Source organism: Sorex fumeus, unplaced genomic scaffold (genome assembly GCF_029834395.1).
Source record: "Sorex fumeus unplaced genomic scaffold, SorFum_2.1 ptg000099l, whole genome shotgun sequence".
In the NCBI taxonomy this organism is placed as follows: domain Eukaryota; kingdom Metazoa; phylum Chordata; class Mammalia; order Eulipotyphla; family Soricidae; genus Sorex; species Sorex fumeus.
The window spans coordinates 8,383,997-8,407,048 of NW_026606156.1; the positions used below are offsets into that span (position 1 = coordinate 8,383,997).

Genomic DNA, 23,052 nt, shown 5'->3' on the forward strand with positions numbered 1-23,052 from the left:
CGGCCCGGAAGCGGAAGCGCGGCGCGGGGAGGCGGGACCGGAAGCGCGCGCCCGAGGGCGGGGCCGGAAGCGGAAGGGCGCCCGCAGGAGGCGGGCCGGAAGCGGAAGCGCGGGCGGCCATGGCGCTGCGGCGCGGCGCGGGCCTGCGGGAGGCGCTGCTGGCGCGGCTCCTGCGCGCGGGCGCGGGCGCGGGGCGGGCGCGCGGGGCGGCGGGCGCGGGGCTCGGCGAGCTGCGGGCCGACCCCGACCGCTTCGGGGGCCTGTGGGTGCGGCTGGCCGCGCGCCCCGCCCTCGACCCCGCCGCCTTCCGGAGCCGCCTGCAGGGCAAGTGGGGGCTGGGGACCCGCGGGACCCCTGACCTCCCCGTCCCCGAGGGCCCCGTCCCCGTCGGGGCCGCGCTGCCAGGTCCGCGCGCTGGCCTTCCCCGTCCCCGCCGCCCGAGGTCCATGCGCTGACCGCCCCCGCCCCGCCGCAGCCCTGACTGCAGGGACCCCGAGCCTGGGGGGTCCGACAGGGACTCCCCGTCACTGCCCGCCCCCTGCCCCCCGCGCAGTGACTCCCCAGCGACCCGCCGTCTGGGGTGTCCTGCACTGACCCCGCAGTGAGTGTCGGAGTCTTTCCCGCCCCCCCCCCCCCACCACACCGGTCCCAGGCTGCCATCAGGTAGTGACCCCAGCGGGCGGGCGGGGGCTGCAGGGGTCAGGGCTCCCTGCCTTGAGCAGTGGGTGTGGGTGTCACACTCTGAGGGACTGGCACTGGCCTTGTGGCGCGTGCCCAGCTTCTTGGACGTTGGAAGGGCCCCCACCCGGCCGGTCGGTGCCTGAGCTTGGCCTGCACCTCAGCCTCCTGCTGCATTGGCCGCTGGGTGGGGCCGCCTGATGCGAGGCCAGGGCTGTGCCTGTTTGCACGCGTGAGGGCCCCACATCCACTCGTGGATGGACACCCAGCCTGGTGCAGCTCGTCCCGGTGACGGTGGAGCTGTGAGGGTGTGGGGCAGGCCAGGCCCCACCTCCTGCCCCAGACCTGCAGCCAGCAGAGGCCCCCTCCCCGCTGCCCTGGCTGCCCACCGCAGCCTGATTGGTGACCCCTTCCCTGAGCACACCTTGATGCCGCACCTGGGGCTTGCTCAGGGAGGTGGTGGTCTCCGGCCTGTTCTCAGTGACAAAGAGACCTTGCAGAAGTCAGGAGCTCCCCTGACTATGTCACAGGATTCTGGTAGCAGGAGGCCACGTTGGTGCCCAGGCCAGGGAGTCCTAAGCTTACGCTCATCTGAGCAAAGCCGGGCCCTCGTGAGACTGCTGGAGGGAGCTCAGTGGCCGCTGTAAGGCCCTAGGTCCGATTCCTGGTCCTGCCCAGTCCTGGGGACTCCCATCCCTATAAGAACTGAAATTTTAAAGTACAAAATCATTTAAAACATCTAATAAAAGACAATCGTTTAAATGAAAGGCACTAAATGTCCGTGATGGGGACTGGGCACTTGTCCTGCATGAGGCCACAGTGGGCAGGATACTTGTCTTGCATGAGGCTGACCCACGTTTGATTCCTGGCCCCACATAAATAGCCCCCCTGAGTCCCACCAAGAGTGACCGCTGAGCATCGCTGGCTGTGACCCAGCTTCTCCGCTCCCCCAGAAAGGCATCAGTGATGTGTGTCAGTACCAAAAGCATATTTATGCACGTCCAACCTCTTCGTTTTTCACCTGCAGAAGTTGACATTTCTTCAGAGTTTTTCTAGAACACGAGTGTGATTTAGAAACCAGCTCTGCTGATTGCCCACCATGAGCTGCAGGAGTCCAGTGAGAGGCTGGAGAGTGAACCTGCCGGCTGCAGGCACGCAGGAGGGGGTGTGCATGGGGCCCAGGGCTGGACTAGACCATCTATGGGCGCTTCCAGTCCCTCAGGGAACTCAGTCTGGCGGCAGTGAACACAGCGTTAAAATGCCAGGCGTGGCTGAGACATCGGGGACCAGCCCCCTCCTCCCCCCTCACTATTAAGGAAGCAGCCCCCTGGGAAGGTGCCCTGCGCCCCGGCCGGGTCCCCTCACGGCTCTCCTCTCCTTGCAGCGGCGCTGGAGCTCTGGCGCTGCGAGGGCAGAGTCGCGGTGTGGCTGCAAGTCCCCATACCCCAGAGCCAGTGCATCGGCCCTGCCTCCTCGCTGGGCTTCCGCTACCACCATGCAGAAGGGGACATGGCCACGCTGTCCTTGTGGCTGGCCGAGGGGCCCAGCCGGCTGCCTGCGTTCGCCTCACACCAGGTTGGAGTGGCAGGTCCGTTGGGGCGACGGGGGGGTTCTCAGGGGACTTGGGACAGTCCCTGGACGGGAACGCCCTCCTGTGCAGATCGACGGCCCCACAAACCTTCCTGGTGGCTGATGGAAAGTTTAGAGGCTGTGCCCCAGGGCCTCCTGGGAAGTGGTGTTTCTGGGGGAGGTTTGGGTGTGTGGGGGCGGGAGGCCTGAGCCCCTGGTGAGCCTGTCCCTCCCCCAGGAGCTGTGTTCGATGAGGACTCTGGGAAGATCCTGGTGGTGCAAGACCGACACCAGGTGAGCCCCCTCCCCACACCCAGCCACAGCCAGGGCCGCAGAGGGCACTTCTGAGCCATCGGGAAACCCGCTGATCTAGAAAAGTGCTTCACGTGGCTTGGACCAGGTGGCACCGCACTGGGAGCGGGTCTGGTCCCGGGATCCGGTGGCGGGAGTAGGGTCTGGTCCTGGGATCCAGTGGCAGGAGCCGGGGTGGTCCCGGGATCCGGTGGCAGGAGTGGGGGCTGGTCCCTGGGTCCGGTGGTGGGAGCAGGCTGTCCTAACCCCTGTGCCCACACGCCTCACGCTTCATCGCAGGCAGAGATGGACACAGGAGACTGCGTGGGTGAGACCCTGCGGTCTGCCTGCCGCTGGCCCGTGTTCCTGGGACACTGCTGGCCCTACCCCGACTTGAGTGGTCAGGGTTGACTGCTGCATCTGAGCTGTTGGTCTCCAGAAGTGGCTCCAGGGAGAGCTGCAGCCACCTGCGTCCCCGGGACCCCCGTCTCACAGACAGCCGGCCTCACCCCACAGCTGGGAGCCTCTCAGGGCAGCAGCTCTGTTTCTGACCTGAAGACTTGGCTTTGGGTGACACTGTGGCACAGAGACCCTTCTTCCCTGGGAAGGAGGCTGGACCGTGGCCGAGCTGTCCACAGACTCCTGGCTAGGCCGTCCCAGCCACACCCGGGGAAGGACGGAGGCCCATCCTCTGTGGGGCTGAAAGACCGCAAGGAATCAGGAAATGAAACGACAGCGAGTTGGGGGCTCGCCCTGCGCACGGCTGACCCGGGCTCCATCCCCAGCTCCCAGATGGCCCCCAGGCACCACCAGGAGCCATCCCTGAGCACCGCCGGATGTGGCCCAAGATCAAGAAAAAAAGAATATGATTCATTCTGGAAGCCCACATGTAAACTTGAGTCTGACTACAGGACACGCTTTCAATGCAGCTGCAGATGGCGTCCAGAACAGCTCTGACAGGACGACGGGGGACACCTCAGCCTGCTAGGGGCCGGGGGACACACAAGAGCCTGCTAGGGGAGGAGGAACACACCACACTCTGCACCTCACACTCAGTCGATCCCCAGCAGACCAGTTTCTTGGGCTGCAGTTCCTGACTCTGAGGGCCAGGGCAGGAACCCATCACCCTCACCTTCTCTTTTCCATCCCCACACAGCCATGTGCCGCACACACGCACATGCGTGCAGACACATGCATGCAGAGACACATGCGTGCAAACACACACATGTGTGCAGACACACGCACGTGTGCAGACAGGGAGCAGACAGCCACGTGCACAGCTCTGCTTGCTGCAGGAATGACGCATCTGTCGGCCCTCCGCGGCGTGCACACCCCAGCCCGCTCCAGCTCTCAGCGCCCCAAAGCAGGAAGGTCATCTGTGAGTCACAGGCAGCCTGCAGGCTGGCCGTCTCCTGGAAGAATCTTCTCGGAGGAGTGGAAAGTTCCTTCCCAAGACTGCGGCAAGGCGCATGGAATTTTACACGTGAAGCACAGAGCTGCCCTGTCCTCCGGGGGCCCGAGAACAAAGGCGGAAGCTGACGGCCCCCAAGCTCGGCCTCCGGCCACACCCCACTGAGCATCAACTGGAGACGGCGCGGGGACTCAGGCTAAGGGTCTTCAGGCAGACAGGCGGGTGGACGCGGCCCGGCGAGTCCCGGCAGAGCAGCCGGGAAGAGGTGCCGGTGCTCGCTCCCTTCTGTGGAGACTGGCCCGTGACCCCACGGCGCCCTTCCCGCCCTCAGTTCCTGCCCGCGGTGGAGCCCTCACTGGCCACAGCAATGTCCAGCACATGGCATTCCCTCTTGGGGCTGTCAGGGCCACACCAGGGCACTCAGCCAATCGGGACGAGAGTGGCCCTTCCACAAGGGACTGGACCAGGCATCAGACCCGCCGGCTGGCTCAGTCTGGGCTGGGACAAGGGTCTCCCGCTGCAGCACTGCAGGGTCCAGTGCCCACCCCTGGCAGCAGTGAGAAGCAGCCCCCTGGCACTCAGGCCCCTCAGCAGGGATCCTGGGGAAGTGTGGACAGGAGAGGCCACTCAGGCGGTTTCTCACCAGTGAGGGAACACCGCACGCTTTATGAACTGACCTCGGAAGGCTGGTGGCAGGGGCTCGGTGCCCGCAGAGTCAACAGTCTGCAGAGTCCGGGCATGGCGCCATGCTGTGAGCAGACCTGGAAGTGGCCCCTTCTCTGAGAGCCGCAGGCAGAGGTGCCCGCTTCCTGCTCCGTCCTGTGGCGGGTGCAGCCCAGGGCCGGGCAGAGCATCCTGGCACCATGGAGTCCTGCCCCGCTCTCCTCGGCCGCCCTGTCTCGGTCAGCGTCCTGCCCCGCACAGGCACACACAGACCCGGAGTCCAGCCATCCGTTTATTCACACTCCAAGAGCCACCTCCCACGGGGACTGCTCCCGTGTTACTCTGTCTTACATTATTATAGAGAGCACTAGTACTAGGGTACTCTGTTACAATGGAGAGTAACATTAACTAGGTTACTCTGTCGATTATTGTGTGGATTATTATTACTAGATGACTATCTGATCAGACACGATACAGAAAATAAATGTGAAACTTTAGAACAGCCTGCCGTAGTGATTCGGTTTATGCTGTTTCCTACATCTGAATAGCAGCATCATAACATTCCTCTATTTCATTTGTCAATAGTTAACTAGCAGCACGTTTTTTAAGTCACGTTCAGTAGATGTTTATCTCTGCTCCTTCATTCATGCAGAACTTGCCACGTTCACCAAAGCAAGCAACTTGTGTTTCTGTAGAAACGGGGAGGACGGCAGCCCACGGCAGCCCGAGTCACCAGCTCCCTAGGAGGGAAGGGGGGTGGGGGGACGGGGGCTTCACGTGGAGTCACGAGTTGCTGAGTCGGGCCCGCGAGAGCCGAGGCCCTGCTCACTGTCTTCTGACTTTGTCCAGCAGGTGAAACACTTGTGGAAGTTCCCCGGAGGGCTGTCGGAGCCTGGAGAAGACATCGGTGCGTACCCCAGACTCCGCTGGGTTGGGACTCTGAGGGTTCGTTCTCTTGCACGGTCGCTGGCAGTGAGGCGGTGAATTCTCCCCCCGGGTCAGCTGCTGTCTCGTTAGCAGGGTCCAGCCACGGCATCAAGCCTGGTCAGTGCCGTGCAGACCAACCCGCTGCCCGGCTCTCGGCTCTGCTGCAGGTTCTTCTGTTTGACCTCTAGCTTCTGGCTTCTGAGGTCCATGAGCGAAATTTAGCAGGAAGGGTGACTTTGGGCAGGACTCGGAATTATTGTCCAGATTAGATAAGTGTGACTTCACCACCCTTTGTCCAGGCACATGTGAGGAGTGACTGAGGGGAACTGGGAGGAGATCAGTATCATTTAGGAGAACTTCATCTGCTCTTCAGGACAGCCAGGGAGACTGGGCACAGACAAGTGTCTGCAGGATGGGGTCCCCGGACACCCCAGGAGGGACCACAGGATAGGGTTCCCAGGTACCCCACAGGGGCTGCAGGACAGGCCCCCGAGCACCCCCAGTGAGGTCTTCAGGGGGTCCTTGGGCATTCTAGTGGGTCTGCAGGGAGGGGTCCTGGGGGGTCGTAGGAAAGGGTCCCACTATTTCCTCATTGCCTCTCCTTTGGGTGTTTAGACGCACCTGTGCCAGGTGGCTGAGGCCAGTGAGACAGCCCATGTGCAGGCAGGTGCCCATGACCTCCAGTGAGGGTCTGGCCGACCTCGTGGGCGTATGCCACTGTTACCATATTGGGCAGCATTCTGTCTCGCTGCCCACAGGCCTGAGGTGGAGGCTGGCAGGCGGCTGCAGTGACCTGTGGCTCCTGAGCTCCCCGAGTTGGAAGTGGCCAGTGGGGCACTGAAGTTGGGGCTGGAGGCCATGCCCTGGGGATGCACTGTGAGGACATGGGGTGTGTGTGTGGGAGCCCAGCCCAGGCCCAGCGGGCGCCTCCTCCGGGCAGACAGGCCCGGGCAGCTCCCCGTCCACTCTCCCCGGAGCTGGGGGCAGGTGCAGGAGACCCAGGCCAGTGTGGAACCCCCACTGCTAGGCACGCTCCCCCACCGGGCAGATGCTGAGAGGAGCAACGACGGGAAGCCAGGCTCCCGAGACCTGCCACCTGGTGTCACATCCCTCTCCTTCAGCAAAAGGAACCCAGAGCCTGGGTTTGGGTGTGTCCTGTGGCCGCTGGAATTGGGAACAGCCCAGTTCTGACACAGGCCCCCGACAAGGTGCCGCGTGCATGCCTGCACAGAGCTGGGCTCACAGAAGGGCTGGCCCTGGCCCAGAGCTTCTGCCCGGGTTCCCGCGTGGCCACCAGACGTCCGCCTCCCAGAACTGGCCACTCACAAGCTGCACGGGACCTCGGTGTCCGGCATTGCCAGTGACAGGCTGTGTGGGCGAATGTTCACTGTTCTTACTGGGGAGAGCTTCCCCCTTTCAGCTTAAGAAAGGGAATGCTGACTGACCGCCAGCGAACCTCAGCCCCCAGGGAAGCCAGCGCCTGACCCCAGCACTGCATCCAAGGCAGTGTCCAAGGCTGCCTTGTCGGCCCTTCCCAGACTGTTTGGAGAAAAGGCCCGGGCGTCCCTGCCGCTGGGGGGAGCATGGCCGGTACCAGTGGGAACACAGGAGGCCCTGAGGCACATGGCCGTGAACCACAGCACAGCCGCCAGGTGGGCGGGGGCAGCCGGGAAGCAGTTTCCTGCTCCCCCCAGACACCAGCCGGAGCCTCCCAGCATTCCAGAAAGTTCATGCAGGGGCTTAGCAGACATTTAGCAAAAGCAGCCCCAAAACTCTGGTCGGGGCACCGCAAGGAAACAGGACAGCGCCGGGCCCGGGAGGCCCAGGTCGTCAGCGGCCCCGTCACCAGCCAGGCGCTGGTGGTCGCTACAGCGCCTGCTGAGCCTTCGGGATGGGCTGGTGGAGAAAGGGGTTCCGACTGCAGCTCTGCACTTTCACCCCCCCATGGACACCTCTGGGAGACCGGGGGCGGGAGGGGCGGGTGATGGCCCTGCGCACAAATGCCCGAGGCAGCGACTGGGCGCGCCATGGGGGCTGCTGGAAGAGGGCAGGGCCCAAAGCCTGGCGGGCAGCGTTGACGGCCATCCGGGTGGGGGTGACAGGTCACTGGGCTGGGGTGATGGGTCGTCCAGGTGGAGGCGATGGCCATGCAGGCAGGAGTGACAGGTCATCCAGGAGGGGGTGACGGGTCATCCGGGCTGGGGTGATGGGTCATCCAGGTGGAGGCGATGGCCATTCAGGCAGGGGTGACGGGTCATCCGAGCGGGGGTGGCCGAGGCTGCCCTGGCTTGTCCGCGCTGACGGGCATGTGGGGCCAGGCCAGCGGACGGCATCTCTCCCGCAGGAGACACGGCGGTCCGGGAGGTGTGGGAGGAGACGGGGGTCCAGGCCGAGTTCCGGTCCCTGCTGAGTGTCCGGCAGCAGCACTGCAGCCCCGGCGCCTTCGGCAAGTCCGACCTGTACCTCGTGTGCCGCCTGCAGCCGCTGACCTTCGCCCTTCGCCCCTGCCCGCACGAGTGCCTGCGCTGCCAGTGGATGGAGCTGGCCCAGCTGGCGGCCACGGCGCCCGCCACGCCCGTCACCCGCAGCGTGGCCCGGCTGCTGCTGCACGGCCACCGCCAGGGCTTCCACACGGTGGACCTGACCGTGCAGGACGTGCCGGCCCTGCGCCCCGGCCCGGCCCCCAAGCTCTACCACCGGGAGGTGCCGGCCTAGGCGGGGGGGCCCCCCGGGGCTGCCCGTCAGCTCCTGGCCGACATGGGGAGGAACAGGATGGCCTTCTGCCCCGGGCCCGTCCGGGGCCCCAGCTTGCACTGCCCGGTGCGCTTGAGGGCCACGTACCAGCCCGAGTACTTGCGCGAGCGGTAGGTGTTGTAGTTGTTGGACTCCAGCCGCTCCAGGAAGAAGCACTCGTCCGTCACGCATTTCTGGAAGACAGGGAGAGCGGCTGCCGTGGGCCTGCACGCGCTGTGCCCACCCCGGGCTGCGTCCAGGCCCAGCAGGCACCTGCCAGGCAGGGGCTGAGGCCCGCTCTGGGAAAGGCGTCTCGCTCCATGGCCCCGGGCAGCGGGCACGGCCTGACAGCGCCTCGAGGAGCCCCTGAGACTTGTGGCTGGAGCCCACGCAGCTGGTGCAGACGCCCGGGCTCAAGACCCCCCTCTGGACAGCACTACTCATGGCCACAGGAGTCCCCGCCAGGGCCGTCCGCAGGAGCCAGCGGCAGCCCCAGCCCCGGGGGTGCAGGCCCTCCCTCCCTCCTAGTAAATGCCTGGACTCCCCACTGTCTCGTGTGACTTGACCCCTGCAGAGCCCACCAGTCCGGACTGTCACTCCCAGTCCCGGGGGCGGGGCTCGGGCTGTGCCTTGCCCCACCCCCTATCAGGTGGCTGAGAGCACCAAGAGGCTCCCCCTGCCCGCCGCCCACCCAGCCAGGAGGAGGAGCTGCTCCCTCCCTCCTCCCAGCTGCGCCCACTCTGCCTTTTGTTCCCCACACAGACCCTAGGAACAGTGGCCAGGCCAGCCAGGGGTGGACTCTGAGGGGGACACCCGGGTAGGTGCACATTTCAGGGGGCAGGGTCCGGAAGGCCAGTGAGCAGGATGCAGGGGGAGGCCAGGGGCCCGGGTCCTCCCTGGGGCCCTGTCTCTGCGGACGTCTGGAAGCATCAGGCCCTGAGACCAAGGACGAGGGGCTCTGGGGGTCTCAGGAGACACACACAGCGACAGACATGGAGAAAAGCCCAGCCTAGAGCAGGGCACTGCCTCGCTGCCCCCGCCGTCAGCCTCCACCCGGGGCTGTCCTGCCCTGCACACCGTGTCCCCCGGGACTGTCTGTGCCAGAGAGACACGCCCCCAGGTGTGTGGCCGCAGAACAGACCCCAGCAGCATCCGCAGGGGCAGCTGGACACTAAGTGACCTGCAGTGCCGCCGGCAGGGTTGGGGTCCGGGGAGGAGAGAGGACAGTGGAAGCACAGCGCTCACCAGGGCAGGGCGGACGCAGGGCTCTGAGTTAGCTGACCGTGGCCCAGGGCTGAGAGGAGACCAGTGGTCAGGTGCCTGTCTGTCAGTAGGACATAAGCCACGGGACCACCCCCAGGACAACCGCCTTCATCACACGTAGAATCAGGCTGGCCCTGGCTGCCACAGAACTGAGCTCTGGTTCTCTGCTGCTCCCGTGGGCTGCACGGCTCAGGATGGGCTTTGACTCCTGCAGGTGCGACCGTGGGACTGGGAGGCTCCCGGGGCTGCACTGGGCTGCTTTCTCTGTGCCCACCCGTGTGCAGGGCCTGGCACCGTGATCCACATGAAGAGGCACTAGGTGTGTGCAGAAATGCCTGCACTTGCTAGTGTCGCGTCTGCGTTAGACGTGTCTGCCTGGCTGGCTGCCTTCATGTGTGCGTGGTGGTGTTTGCAGTACTGCATTAGTGTCAGGGGCACAGACACACGACTGCACTCGTGGACTTGCAGGACTTGCAGGAAGGTCTGCACTGGACACAGACCCTTAGCGACATCCCTGAGTCCATGCAGGAAAGTTCGCATCCAGGACAGCGTGGCTGGCTGCCCTCACTGTTGCTCTAGACACACAGTTGCGTGACTCTGTGCAGATGTGCGTGGTGCGTAAGTCTTTGTGGACATTGCGAAGTCCAGTAAGGACCAGAACAGTCAGGCCGCAGAGAGCACAGACCATTTGGAATTGAGAACATGGACTTTCTGGACTGCAGGGGCTGCGGTGGCGTGACTGACCCCCTTCCCACGTGTGGCTTCCCCGAGCATGGACCCCCCATCCTCCTCTGTGAGGCCGAGTCGGGCTCTGACCCCGCTCTCTGGGCTCAGCCCCTGCCCGCCGCTCGGGCTTCGCTGTTTGTCCCTTCACAGTCCTGGACTGGGCAACCTCGGCTCGGAGGAAGTTTGCGCAACATGATTCCAAAACTGCCTTTTCTTACACCACTTCTGAGAATGGGAAACAGACATGATGTAAGTCTCAGCAGTGACGCTCAGGCAGGCACTCAGGAAAGGTCAGCCTGGCAGGGGGGCCCACATGTGTCAGACCCGCTGCTCAGGACGGCCGGTGCGGGCGCCATCAGGAGGGTCAGCCGCCCTGCAGACTGCTCAGGCCCCCGCAGGGAAAGGCCTGTGGGTGGGCGGGTGGGGGCTGCAGTGACCCCAGGGCCCAGGTGCGTGTGAAAAGGACAGCTCCTGCCCGCCCCGCCCTGCCCTGCCCTGCCCGGTCCTCTCTCCCCTGCCCTCCCTTCCCTGCCCCGCCCTGTTTTGCCCTCCCCTCCCTCCTGCCCTCCCTCTCCCCCCAATCCCTGTCCTCCCCTCTCCCCTGTTCTTCCTTCCCCTGCCCTCCCCTCCCTCTCTTTCCCTGCCCTGAGCTTGGGGCTAACCCAGGGGAACTAGATGGTGCCCACAGGCGACTGGAGAAGTGCCCACCCCAGCCTCTGTCTGCAGGGCTCAGGGGGCCGTGTACCCCCTGAAGCCTGGGACTGGGGTGTCCAGCACAGCGGGCACCCAGCCTCCCTCAGGGCGGGTCCCTTCCCTGGGTCTCTCTCCTCCCCGTCTCTCTCCACCCGCCCTGGGGAGCACCTCCCTGGGACTGCCTCTCCTCGGTCTTCCCCAGAAGGAAGAGGTGAGCTGGGTGGGTGTCTCAGCCAGCTGGGGTGCAGCGCACCCCTGCCCTCAGATTCCTCTGGCTGGGCCGTGGTTTCTCGCGCGCGCGCGCGCGCGCGCGTGTGTGTGTGTGTGTGTGTGTCTGGCTTCTCGGGTCACCAGTCCCCCGCTGGCAGAGCTGGAACCTCAGGCCTGACCCTGGTTTTGTAGGGGTGTCATGCCCCGAGGGAGCTGCCCTCAGTGGCCCCACACTGCTGACCTGCCTCCTGCTGCACAGCCTGAGTTGGCATGGGACACACACAGGCCAGGCCCAGGGCACACGTCCACCACTGGGCTGCGGAGAGCCAGCCGGCCAGCCCCAGAGCCCAGCCCCACATGGGGCAGCCGTCCACTCGTTCCCCTCTCGAACAGGCCCCGCCCTGGCCTCTGGCCTCCCACCCAGGGTCCCGGGTCCTCCAGGCCGACCCAGCAGCTGTCCCTTTGCTACTGGAAGGCTAGGGTCAGACCCAGCCAGGAGTTGATGGGCCTGCCCGACTCTCTGGCCACACGCCCCATGTCCCTGGGCCCGCCTCGAGCTCTGCACACTGGTCTGTAGCTGCCTCCACTGACCCTGTGCCCACGCAGACCCACTCCACCCCTCCAGCCCATGCTGGGGCCACACGTTCCCAGGGGTGGCCCTGCCGATCCATCCTGGCACTCAGCACGAGGGCCCGTCCCTGGGGAAGGGCTTCCACCAGCCCCGCTCTGCCCCGACACTGGCCAGCATGGTGACCTCGACAGGAGTCGTGCTCTCCGGGAGAATTCCAGAGTGCCCCCACAGAGAAATGCCAACACTGGAGACTGGGAGCCAGAGCGGCCAGCCTGTGCCCTGGGGGCCTGTCCACCAACCGAGGGCTGAGACACAGGCCCAGCTGGCCACGGACGTGCCTCAGGGTAGTCCCATGCCAGAGTCACAACGCTAGGGCCATGAGTGTTCCCTGGGCCACCTGCCCCCGGCCCAGCCTCCTAGGGTGAGCCCCCAGCTCGGCCTCCCGGGGCGAGCCCACGGCCCTGCCTCCCGGGGTGAGCACTGCAGGCCTTCTGTCCCGGTACCCTCAGGTCACTGCCTGTTGGAGCCCTGGGCCCTTGGGACCTCCTCCCCAAAGACTGGGCGTGGTCAGAGTGCAGGACTCGGAGTACAGGATCCCAGGGGCTCAGTGCTCCGGGAAGTGGGACTCACAGTGAGGGACCCCAAGCACCCAGGCCCCTCCCGGAGCTGTGCATGTCCCACACACAGACTGGCCACACTCGGGCTCGCAGGGCACGTGTGCCAGGGAGGCCTGAGGAAGCGCCGGTGAGTCCTCACCAGAGCCAGCAGCCGTCCATCGTCCTTCATGGCCAGGTAGCGGTTGGCGCTCACGCCCTTGATGGACACGACCCCTCGCTCCTCAGCCTGCAGCTGCAGCTTGACTAGAAGAGACAGGAAAGCACCTCTGGGTCTCATGGCATGCACACTCATGCACACACACCACAGGGACATACCCGTGCACACACTACAGTGACACTCATACATGTGCACACACACACACCACAGTGACTCACACTTGTGCACACACACCACAGTGACACACATGTGCACACACATCACAGTGACACTCACACATGTGTACACACACCACAGTGACACATGTGCATGTACACGCCACCAACATATACAGGTGGACGCACATACAACGGTGACACATACATGCACATACACACCACCACCACTCATAACGTGTGCAAATACACACAAGAGCCACAGTCACACGTGTGTACATATGCCAACGCACACATGCACACATACAATGACATATACAAGCGAGCACACTGATACTTGGAATGTACACATACACACGGCAACCCTTGTCCCACACAGGTTCCCATATGCCCACAGCAGCACAAACACCTGCACACACGAGTGCAGACACACAGCCCGACTCTGGACCAACGGGAAAGGGAGGGAAGGCCTGGCGGGCGGCCCAGCCTTGACACTGAAGCCGCGGGGTCCACGTGCGTGTGGCTGTGGGGTCTGTGCACGTGCTCTAGGACTGGCCAGGACTCGTGGGCCCTGCACAGCCCCGCGAGGCGGCCGGCACGTCCAGGCCTCTGTGGTAAGCAGAGCCCGGCATGGCCTGCCGCCCCTGGTCCCAGCAGTGGACAGTGCAGACATGTCCAGGGCAGGGTCGAGGGGCTCGCGCACGTGCTCTGCACCCCAGCCTGGTCCCCGGGCACAGCCCCCACACGAAGCCTGGGAAGGAGCTCAGCCAGGCCCTTGCTCGGGGCCAGGGGCACGAAGCCGCGTCCCAAGCAGCCCACCGGCAGGCGTGGGCTAGAGGGGCCTGGCCAAGCCAGCACTCCTGAACGGTGGCTGGCGTGCCATCGTCCCGCACAGCCCAGGGAACACCTGTCCCCAGGTGCGCAGGTGTGCAGGACCCCAGCAAAGGGGACGTCTAACCAGCGCGGGCCCCAGAGACTGGAGCTGGGCCCAGAACAGGCTCACAGACCTCACATGTGTGCCCTTGTGTGCTACAGCGACCCCGGGGCCTGCGGGCAGCAGAGCTGGGCTCAGAGCCACGGCACTGCACATGGGGCCTGCCCACAGGGAGGGAACAAGCCCCCTAACCCCCCCCCCCCCCCAGGGCTGAGTAGCGCAGGGCCCGCCCTTCCTCCTGGCCACACTCCCACCAGCTCCCAACTGATGTCCCGACTGATGTCCTGGCTGCGACCACACTCCAGCAGGAGCCCTGCTGCAGGACGCCCTCCGCAGAGCCCGAGCAGCCCGGCGTGAGCCATTTCCACACGCCCCTCCCCGTCCCTCCATCCCTGGCAGCCGGCCAGCGGGCTGCAGCCCAGCTCCGGGAGGCCACACTGGGAGAACGCTTCCAGAACCTTGGGGCCCCGCGGAGGGCGGCTGTTGGCTGAGCACACGCTGCCTTTGGCCCCAGGCTGGCCCTGCCCTTACTTGGGCCCTTCTCTGTGCTGCGGGCACCCAGGGCGGGGGGATACTGGGCTGCCCCCAGGGGTCTGGCCGCTCCTCTGTCCCCAAAGGCCCCTGGGTCTGGAGGAGAAGCAGCTGGTGTCTGTGCCCATGTTCCAGCACATTCTGGGGCCTCCTGTTCCTTCTGTCTAGAGGAAGCTGCTCCTGGGCAGGCTGAGTGGCCATGTCCACTTCTGTCCCAGCACCCTGCAGTGGGCTCGCAGCCTCCGGGGAGCACTGAGCCTCAGCTCCTGCCGTGCCCCTCGGCGTGGCTGCATCGCAACACCAGCCGCACCAGCCTCCACAGGGCCACCAGGAAGTGGCCAGGAGCCCTCGGGAACTGGCTACCAGCAGCAGCACAGCCCCCCCCTCCCCTTGCTGGTCTCAAAATCAGCTGGCCGCCTCCACATGCCCACTCCCCCACGCCATTACGTTTCTGCCCTGCTGTCCCTCTGCCGTGTGTCCTGCTGTCCTTCCTGTGTCCACCCTATGGTGTGCTCCACACCCACACGCCTCCACGCAGCAGCCGGCTCTCGGGGACCCTGTCTCTTTGCCGGGGGCCCTGGGGTCCCGGGAGAAGGGAGACTCGGGTGCCTTCTGGGGTGAAGTGGGGTTCAGGGCTGCACCTCCGCAGCTGCCCTAGAGATCCAGCTCCCCTGGCGAGGAGACCCCCGGGACTGGCCAGCTGCTGACAGTGAGTCCGGATGGCTCTTCAGGCCGTCTGCAGAGGGGGGCCCCACGGACAGGCTGTGGGACCACCGTGCAGGGGGCTCCCACTGGCCCTGCTGAGGCCGGGCAGGGTCCCAGGAGAGCCCCTGCGCCCTGCACCCTTCTCAGGTCAGGACCCGGAGGGCGCCCGCGCGAGGGGCAGCCACAACGCTGGCCTCTGGGCTCCTCGGGCAGCCTCGTCCCAGCCGCCAGCTGCAGCCGCTGCCAGGGTCTGTGTTTGCTTTTGCTCCTTGTCCTCGTGGGTCTGGAACACTCGTCCAGGAGGCGCCAGGAGCTCTGGCGCCCAATTACTCAGGAGCCTTCGACACCAAGTCTTTCCAGGCCAGCTCGGCGCTGGGGGCCTGGCTCTGTGCCCGCTTTCCTCTCCCAGACTAGCTGTTCCTGCTACCCCTGCACAGAACGCCCCGGGTGAGAAACGCAGATGCCCACAGCTGCTGGGACCCCGGACCAGCGAGGACCGGAGTCAGAGCCCTTGGCATCCCTGTGCGGTCAGGGGCACATGGCGCCCACCTCCCAGCCTCCTGACGCTCTTCCTTCTCGCAGGGGCGCGGGAGAGGGAGGCGTGGAGCCAACCCCAGGGACCCTGGCCGCGCTGGTTAAGGACTTTGACTTGGGGGTTTGTGGTTGAGTAAGCAGTGCTCAGGGCTTAGTCCTGGCTCTGCACTTAGGGAGACGTCCTTGACCACTTGTCCCAAGATTGACTCGGAAACAGGCTGCGGACACGACCGTCCCTGCACCGCTGGCCCAGCATCCTATTCCGTGTCTGTTCCCAAAGACGGTAGAACTGGAGGCTTCCCACAGCCCCAGAGGAGGCCCCCACCTGCAGAAAGGAAGGTCACAGGCCTGCAACCAAAACCGACCCCCACACACTCTCCCCGGGGTGCGGCTTGCAAGGAATCTGCTCTGGACACTCAGTGCTGTTTCTCTGCAGCGTCTCCTCCAGAGAGACAGCAGCAGCACTTGCTGCAGGCAGGCTCTGTCCCCAGAAGCCCAGGTGTGACCCTGAGCCAGCAGCCACTGAGTTCCCAGCGAGAGCAGAACCTCACCTCATGGACACTCCTTGGGTTTCACAGCGGGCCGGGCAGGACAGGACCTCTCCCCCCTGCCATGGGAACACCCGCAGCCCCGTAGACCCCGAGGCCCCTCTCCAGCTCAGGGGCTCCTGCCTCGGTGCCTCAGAGGAAGCGCCCCTCTGCCGGCCTGCTGGGACCCACGCTCCAGCCAGCGAGCTTCCGGAGGATGCTGACCTGCCTCTCCCTCGCTCCCCCGCCTCCTCTTGTAGTGAGCCTGACCCCCAAGTGACTCACCGAGACTGAGGAGACTGAGACCGGAGGAGGAGGAGACGGAGGAGGAGCCGGCCTTCAGGGTTGCTCTCCCTCCAGACAGACATCACATCACAAAGCCCATGAGTCACGTGCCCCGAAGCCACCCTCAGAGGCAGAGCAAGCGCAGCCAACTGTTGGGTGCAGGTAGCCTCTGCTCTGCTCGAGGGCACCAGAAGCCCCTCCCCATCCCACACAGACCCAATCAAGGAAGAGTTTGCAGCCCTCACACCCATTCTAGAACATTCCTCAGCTCCTGGAGAGAAAGCCCTGGACAGGGCATCTGATGAATGGCTGTGGTCCCCGAGGCAGCGTGGGGTGGGAGGGACGCAGGGGGCCTCTCAGCACGAGGCTCTGAGCCACAGACAGTCCTGAGCTCCTCACTCGCCTCGACTGTGGCTCATTTCTCAGCAGAAATGAGGGGAGTGAGGGTATGTGTGTGATGTGTGTGCATGTGCGTGCATGTCTACCCAGGTGTGTGTGCACATGTGTGCACCCACATGCATGCATGCACACACGAGCATGTGTGGACCCAGGTATATGTATGTGCATCACACAAGTGCATGTGTGTACAATTATGTGCGCATGTGTGTACCCAGGCATGTGTACATGTATGTGCCTGGGTATGTGCACATGTGTCCAGATGTATGTGTGCACATGTGTATACCAAGGTGTACGTGTGCACTCGTGAGCATGTGTGTTCAGGTGTATGTGTGTGCATGTGTGTATTTGCGTGTGTGTATAGACAAGCAGCACTGGGATAGCCCAAAGACCAGACGGCCCCGTGCAGAAAACCAATTCCCACCACTGTTCAGCAGCACCTCAGGAGTGATGGAGCACAGTGTGACACGGTGGTCCGGCCCGGCAGGAGCGTGGGGTGCTGCAGGTACCCCCAACCCTGTGGTGATCACTGTAGCCCAGCAACCCACTCCTGAGTCAGGGGCAGAATCTCATGGGCTCCTTGGGGCCGCAGCTGCTCAGGGACAAAGCCAGGGAACCATCCCAGGGCTGCACCTCAGGGCCCTGCATGACCTGGACATCGCCTAAGCTACAGCGGTCCATTGCAGGGGAGCTCCTGCATCCCTCGTCCCAACTCCAACCCTGACGAGGACCCCCACTTCCTGTGCAGGGCAGCTCTGCAGTGTTTGTCTCCAGAACTGGAGAGATACCACCTTTCCCTTCCAGCTCCTATGAGGTGACTTAGTTCACAGGGTGAGTTGAGGGGGGATGTAGTAGCCACTGAAGAAACAAGATCTCAAGTTCACACATGTCTCTTTCTCTCTCTCTCTCTCTCTCTCTCTCTCTTTCTCTCTCTCACACACACACACTTCCTCTCAGACACTCAGTCTCACTCACTCTCACAGATACACAAACACTTCCTTTCATGAGTTCATGCGCACACACACACTTAGTCACATTCATACACTTTTCCTCATCTGCTCATTTCTAAGCACATTCAGTCAGTGCCTCACTCATTCACACAGTCGGTTATACACTTCCTCTGATGTGCTCATTCACACACAGTCACTGCCTTTCTTATGAGTTACTCACTTTCACTGAGTTACACTCACATTTCCTTCTCTGCACCCATTCAGTTAGACACTGCCCCTCATACACTCACACACACACACACACACACACTTCCTCTCATAAACTCAGTCATTCTCACGGTTACACCACACTTCCTCTCCTAAGCTCATTCACAAACACGTTCAGTCAGTTATACACTTCCTCTCATACACTCACTCATTAATTACACAGTGACAGTTACATACTTCTCTCATACACTCACTCTCCCAGTTACACATACACTTCCTCTCATACACTCATTCACAAACACCCTCAGTCAGTCATACACTGTCTTCCATCCACTCACCCCACACATTCGGTCAGTTACGCACTTCCTCTCATATACTCACTCACTGTAGCACTGTAGCACTGACCTCCCGTTGTTCATCGATTTGCTCGAGGGGCCATTCACACAGTCACTCTCACAGTTACACACACTTCCTCTCAGGTGCTCGCTCACACACTCAGTTATACTTCCTCTCATACACACTCATTCACACACTCCCTCAGCCTCCCAGTCACCGTCACACTCTCATGCTGACAGTCACTTTGTCACACACGCTCACACTCCTCTCACTCTTGCCCACTGGCACACACTCACTAGCTTGTATACTCACACACTTATTCACACATACTTTCACACGCATTCTCGCTCCACAATCTCACACATGCCTCCACTGTCACACTTGCACACACTCATGCTCAACTCTACATTCATGGACACTCGCACGCTCACTCAAACCCCACTTCTGTGAAAGGATGAACGAGGCTCAGACTTCGCCTCAGCCCCAAGGTTCTGTCTGGGTGGAGAGCAGGCAGCAGCCGAGGACAGGGCTGTGGGTCCCCGATGTCTGGCCGTCCCCCGCTGGGCTTCCAGGGCCCATGACTATGGCTCGGTGGCTTCCCTCCCCTCCCCTGCCGCACGTCTGACCACAGCTGCTCTGCCCCCTCACTAACCCTGGGAGTGAGCCCCAGGCCAGCTCGCAAGGTCAGCCTGGTGAGGGGCACCGATGCTCCCCCTTCCTGGCCGTGGGGGGCTGGTGGGGGAGGGGCTCTGCCTGGCGGAGGCCTCCTTTCGTGACTGGGTTGCGTAACCTCGGGAAGGGCGGGGTGGGCGCAGGCTGGGACCCACCCTTCCCACGGCATGGCGCGGCCGGGTGAGTCGGGACAGCGTGACATCAGGGACCCCCAGAGCTGCCTGAGGAGCACCACAGGCTCAGCCCCTCCCTGGCCTGCCCGGCCCCCACCTCCCTGCCCTCGTCCCCCTCCCTGGCCCGTGTCCCCATCTGCCTCCCTAGCCTTCCATCCCTCTCACCAGCCCCTCATCCCCTCTTCCTGACCCCGTCCACCCTGCTGTCCTCTGGAATCTGGGAGCGGGGCTGGTGAGGTCTAGGTGGGGCGCCCCGGGGCATTTCCAAACCAAGGGACAGGGTCTAGGCCCCCTAGGATCCTGCCCTGGGACGGAACAGGAAGCACTTCTAGCTGCCCCCAAGGCCGCGCTGACCCTGTTGATCCCGTGCCCCCCTGAGAAAGATATGACTAAATGGGGGCGGGGTGGCCCAGACCATGTCTCAGCCCAGCACCCGCACCGGGCCCCACCCTGCCCATCACTGTCCTGGTCTGGGCCACCCACTTCCGCTCGGGCTATGGGGTCCCTGCCCATGGCTCCCAGGTTGGGGTGAGGGTCCAGTTCTGGTCCTGGTCCTCACAGTGGGAGGTGGGCTGCCTGCCTCGGCCCTGTGAGCCTGGGGTCACAGCACTCCCCGTAGGGCCATGAAGGGTGCCCGTGTGGTGTCGGGCACAGTGCGGTCCTGCCACACCCGAGATGCTGCCCCATCCCACATCCCCAGGGCCCAGCTTCCTCCTCCCCCACTGGAGAACTGCTGAGCTACAACGAGGTGACAACCAGCCACACCTGGAAGGGACAGTCACAGCTATCTCCTGAGGGTAAGTGTGGCCCTCTGCCCACTCTTGCCAGCCCTGAGGGTTTCACACGGGAGCATCGAAGGCGAGAATGGAGACAGGTAACCAGGTGACACCTGTGGTCCAGTCCCTGCCCAGACAGACTGGCTGATGGCAAGACCCGAGCGGCCGTGTAGAGCCCGCAGCCGCAAGGCTGACTCCAAGGCCCCAGATGGCATGTGCCACTGTCACACACCAGGGAAGGAAGCTGCTGGCCCCTTCCGGGGGCCCAGACGGCTCAGTGCCACGGTCCCGTAAGCGGCTGGCAAAGACGTTTAGCCAGGGCAGCGCTGGACCCTCCTGATGGCTCCTTGGACCACTAACGACCCAACCAGCATCAAAGTCCTTCCCCACAAATCCCACCACGCCCGTCCCCACCTGGAGCCCTACGGCAGGGCGGGGACCTTCTTCCTGCCAGGGCCGGGTGGACACTGACAGCACCCTTGGCCGCCGTACAGCACAGACGGGCCTCGGAGGGCAGCTAGCGAAGAGCGCTGGGCGTGGCCTGGCCCAGTGGCCGCCGCCTCCCGCAGGGAAACAGGCTAGAACCTACGTTCCAAGCACAGGTGCCCCGACCACCTGGAGGGCAGAGCAAGGACCCTTCCCGCCCTCCCCATGTACTTTACGGCAAAGCTGACGTGTAGACATATAACATGCCTCGAACCCAGGGACAAAATAACGGGAACTGGGGAGAGGCGCTGAGAGACGGGTCTGGGGAAGGCACAGGCACGGAGAACAGCGCAGGCACACCACCACCGGGGCAGGGGCACCACGGCCAGGCCCAGCCCCCGCCCAGGCACAAGCCCTGCGGGTGGAGGGAGGCAAGAGGGACGCTCACTCCTCGTGGGTGCAAACGGCAGAGAAACTGAGGCTGGAACCTCCTCCGATGCGGCATCCCGCCCCGTGGTGCAGCCGCCGAGAGCACTGAAACAGGGCGTCCAAGACCGCACATCCGAGCTCTGTCTGGAGACCAGGCAGAGAGTGGACGAGGATGATGGGTGGGCACGCCACGGTCACTGCAGCGCAGAGGGGCCCGAGGGGGCCACGAACTGAGTCAGGAGACCAGCAAATACAGGACGGTCTCCGGGACCTAAAGGAGCAAAGTCAGGGCCAGGCTGACTCTGAAAGCCCACCCGCCCTGTCCGGGCAGAACTGAGACCCTAGGGGTGGACACCGCTCCCGAGGCCATGGCCTCGCAGGGCAGCCTGGAGGGCCTGAGCGTGGGGCGGAAGGGCGCTGGGGAACGCTGCCCCTCTCCTGGGCGCACAGCCGCTCCAGGCCCAAGTGGTCAGCCTCAGCGCCCCGTCACACCCCCAGGGCCCGAGTGTGTCCGTGCCTCAGCGTCGGGGGGCCCTGCTGGGGTCAGCCGAACTCCGGTGATGGTCCAGTGCGAGGGTCCTGGCCGCCGGCGGGGCGCAGGGCCGGGCGGGTGGGCAGCAGCTTCCCCACCTGGCCCGCAACCACCTCCACCTGGACGCCGGCCAGGACGCGGACGCGGACGCGGACCCGGGCGGCCACTCACCGTGGGGGTCGCTCTTCTCGCGCGCCCCGTCCACGCGGCCGTCGGGGTGGATGCGCAGGAAGAAGCCCCCGTTCTTGCAGTAGAGCCGCTTGGGGTCCCTGAAGTGGCCGGGCGGGAAGGCGCCGCCGTCGGGCAGCGTGGACACGGCGCCCGAGGCCATGGCCCCGCCGGGACCCCGCGCCGCGGCCCCCCGGGCCCGGGCCCGCCCGCGCCCCCGGCCCGCCAGCTCGCCGCGCCCGCCCGAGCAGCGCCGGCCCGTCTGCGCGCGGCCCGCCCGGCCCGGCCCGCCCGGCCCGGCCCGCCCGGCCCGGTCCCGCCCGCCGCCACCGGCCCGGCCCCGCCCGCGCGGCCCGGTCCCGCCCCCCGCCTGGGCCGGGCCGGCCGGGAATAGGGGGCCGGCGGGGGGACACTGGGGGGCCGGCGGGGGGACAGGCCGGGCTGAACAATGGGGGCGGGCCGGGGGGCCTGGCTGGGGGCTGAGCTGGGGGCTAGAGGCGGGGAGGTCTGGGGGGCCGGGCTGGGGGCTGGGAGCTAGACTCAGGGATGAGGGCCGGGTGGTCCTAACTGCCGCAGCCGATCTGGGCCCCGCCCCCGAACCGCAGACCCCGCAGGCTGGACCCCGCAGGCCCAGGGACAGAGCTGGACCCGGCGCGCCGGCCGGGGCTGTCCCTGGAGGCTGCTGGGCAGGGCGGGGCGCACCCATGGGCCGAGGGGCTCCCAGAGGGTTCAGAAAGCCCAGCCCTGCTGGAGGGCGGGAGACCCCCGGGGCCCTGGTCCAGGACAGGCGCCCATAGCGGGGCTGTGCTGAGGGCGCCTCCTCCGTGCCCCCAGCCAGACCTGCCCCTGCTGCTGCCCGCTGGGACCCCTGCTCAGTCAGGCCACACACAGCCCCTCAGAGGCACACCTGATCCTCTAGGGAGACCACAGAGACCGCAGCAGAGTGACCACAGAGAGTGCAGCGGGGAGACCACAGCTCTGTGACACTGGAGAGACCGCAGGGGAAAGACCAGGGCAGAGTGACCACAGCGGAGTGACCGCGAGGGACCGCAGCAGAGGGACCGTGGAGGAGAGGCCACACATCACGGCAGAGCTGTCCATCCACAGAAGGCAGTGGGCAGCCGTGGGGCCACAGTGCACTCCGCCTGGGGCAGGGGTGTGTGTGCTGGCACCGGCGTTCTTGGTTCTGAGTGGTGGGCAGCCCTGAAGTTGAGGGCAAGGGGGGGGGCTTGCACAGTTGTGGCACTGAAAACCTCCCTGGGGTGCTTTCAAGTGGTGAATATTAAAGCACAGGAAGTATATCCCAGAAGGAAAACCAAACCGTGATGAAATAAAGGCTGGTTTCCTCGGCACAGTTGAGAGAGGAAAGTCAGTTACTCCGTGCTAGCCGGGACTCAGGATACGGGCTCCCGTGAGCGGCCACAGGGGCCCCAGCAGTGTTTGGAAGGACGGCGTTGGGGCCAGAGAGTGCAGTGGGTAGGGTGGTAGCCTTGCATGCAGCCAACCTGGGTTTGATCCAGATACCATATATGGTCTCCAGAGCACAGCCAGGAGTGATCCCTGAGCACAGAGCCAGGAGTATGCCCTGAGCACTGCCAGGTGTTCTCGGCCCCAGTCCTCGGCTCTGGCAGTTAGGACCATCATCCCTCTGGCCCTCATCCCTCTGAGTCTAGCCCCCAGGCCCCAGCCTGGCCTCCAGCCCCCAGCCCAGCCCCCCAGACTTCCCTGCCTCTAGCCCCCAGCTCAGTTCCCAGCCAGGTTCTCCCAAACCAATCAGCTCAAACAAAGCACCTGTGTCAAGGTCAGG

At 64.5% G+C, this 23,052-nt stretch overlaps 2 protein-coding genes across 2 annotated transcripts; one reads left to right on the plus strand and one right to left on the minus strand.

The window, feature by feature from the left end:
- Nucleotides 1-119: 119 nt before the first annotated feature.
- On the plus strand, nucleotides 120-8,787 carry NUDT6 (nudix hydrolase 6). The gene is made up of 5 exons (XM_056134526.1): nucleotides 120-324; nucleotides 2,063-2,266; nucleotides 2,486-2,541; nucleotides 5,465-5,519; nucleotides 7,884-8,787. Exons 1-5 carry the CDS (start codon nucleotides 120-122, stop codon nucleotides 8,252-8,254), a joined length of 891 nt encoding a protein of 296 aa, XP_055990501.1. The 3' UTR covers nucleotides 8,255-8,787.
- Nucleotides 8,239-21,468, minus strand: FGF2 (fibroblast growth factor 2). Its single transcript, XM_056134504.1, has 3 exons — nucleotides 21,249-21,468; nucleotides 12,492-12,595; nucleotides 8,239-8,466 (listed from the first exon to the last, which is right to left on the minus strand). The coding sequence occupies exons 1-3, from the start codon at nucleotides 21,406-21,408 to the stop codon at nucleotides 8,281-8,283; spliced, it is 450 nt and encodes a 149-aa protein (XP_055990479.1). The 5' UTR covers nucleotides 21,409-21,468; the 3' UTR covers nucleotides 8,239-8,280.
- Nucleotides 21,469-23,052: the final 1,584 nt, after the last annotated feature.

Coding starts and splice junctions, on each gene's coding strand:
- NUDT6 (XM_056134526.1), top strand. CDS start 120: ATGGCGCTGCGGCGCGGCGCGGGCCTGCGGGAGGCGCTGCTGGCGCGG. Junction 2,542..5,464: donor TGGTGCAAGACCGACACCAG/GTGAGCCCCCTC, acceptor TTTGTCCAGCAG/GTGAAACACTTGTGGAAGTT. Junction 5,520..7,883: donor GGAGCCTGGAGAAGACATCG/GTGCGTACCCCA, acceptor TCTCTCCCGCAG/GAGACACGGCGGTCCGGGAG.
- FGF2 (XM_056134504.1), bottom strand. CDS start 21,408: ATGGCCTCGGGCGCCGTGTCCACGCTGCCCGACGGCGGCGCCTTCCCG. Junction 12,596..21,248: donor CGAGAAGAGCGACCCCCACG/GTGAGTGGCCGC, acceptor TGTCTCTTCTAG/TCAAGCTGCAGCTGCAGGCT. Junction 8,467..12,491: donor ATGGACGGCTGCTGGCTCTG/GTGAGGACTCAC, acceptor CCTGTCTTCCAG/AAATGCGTGACGGACGAGTG.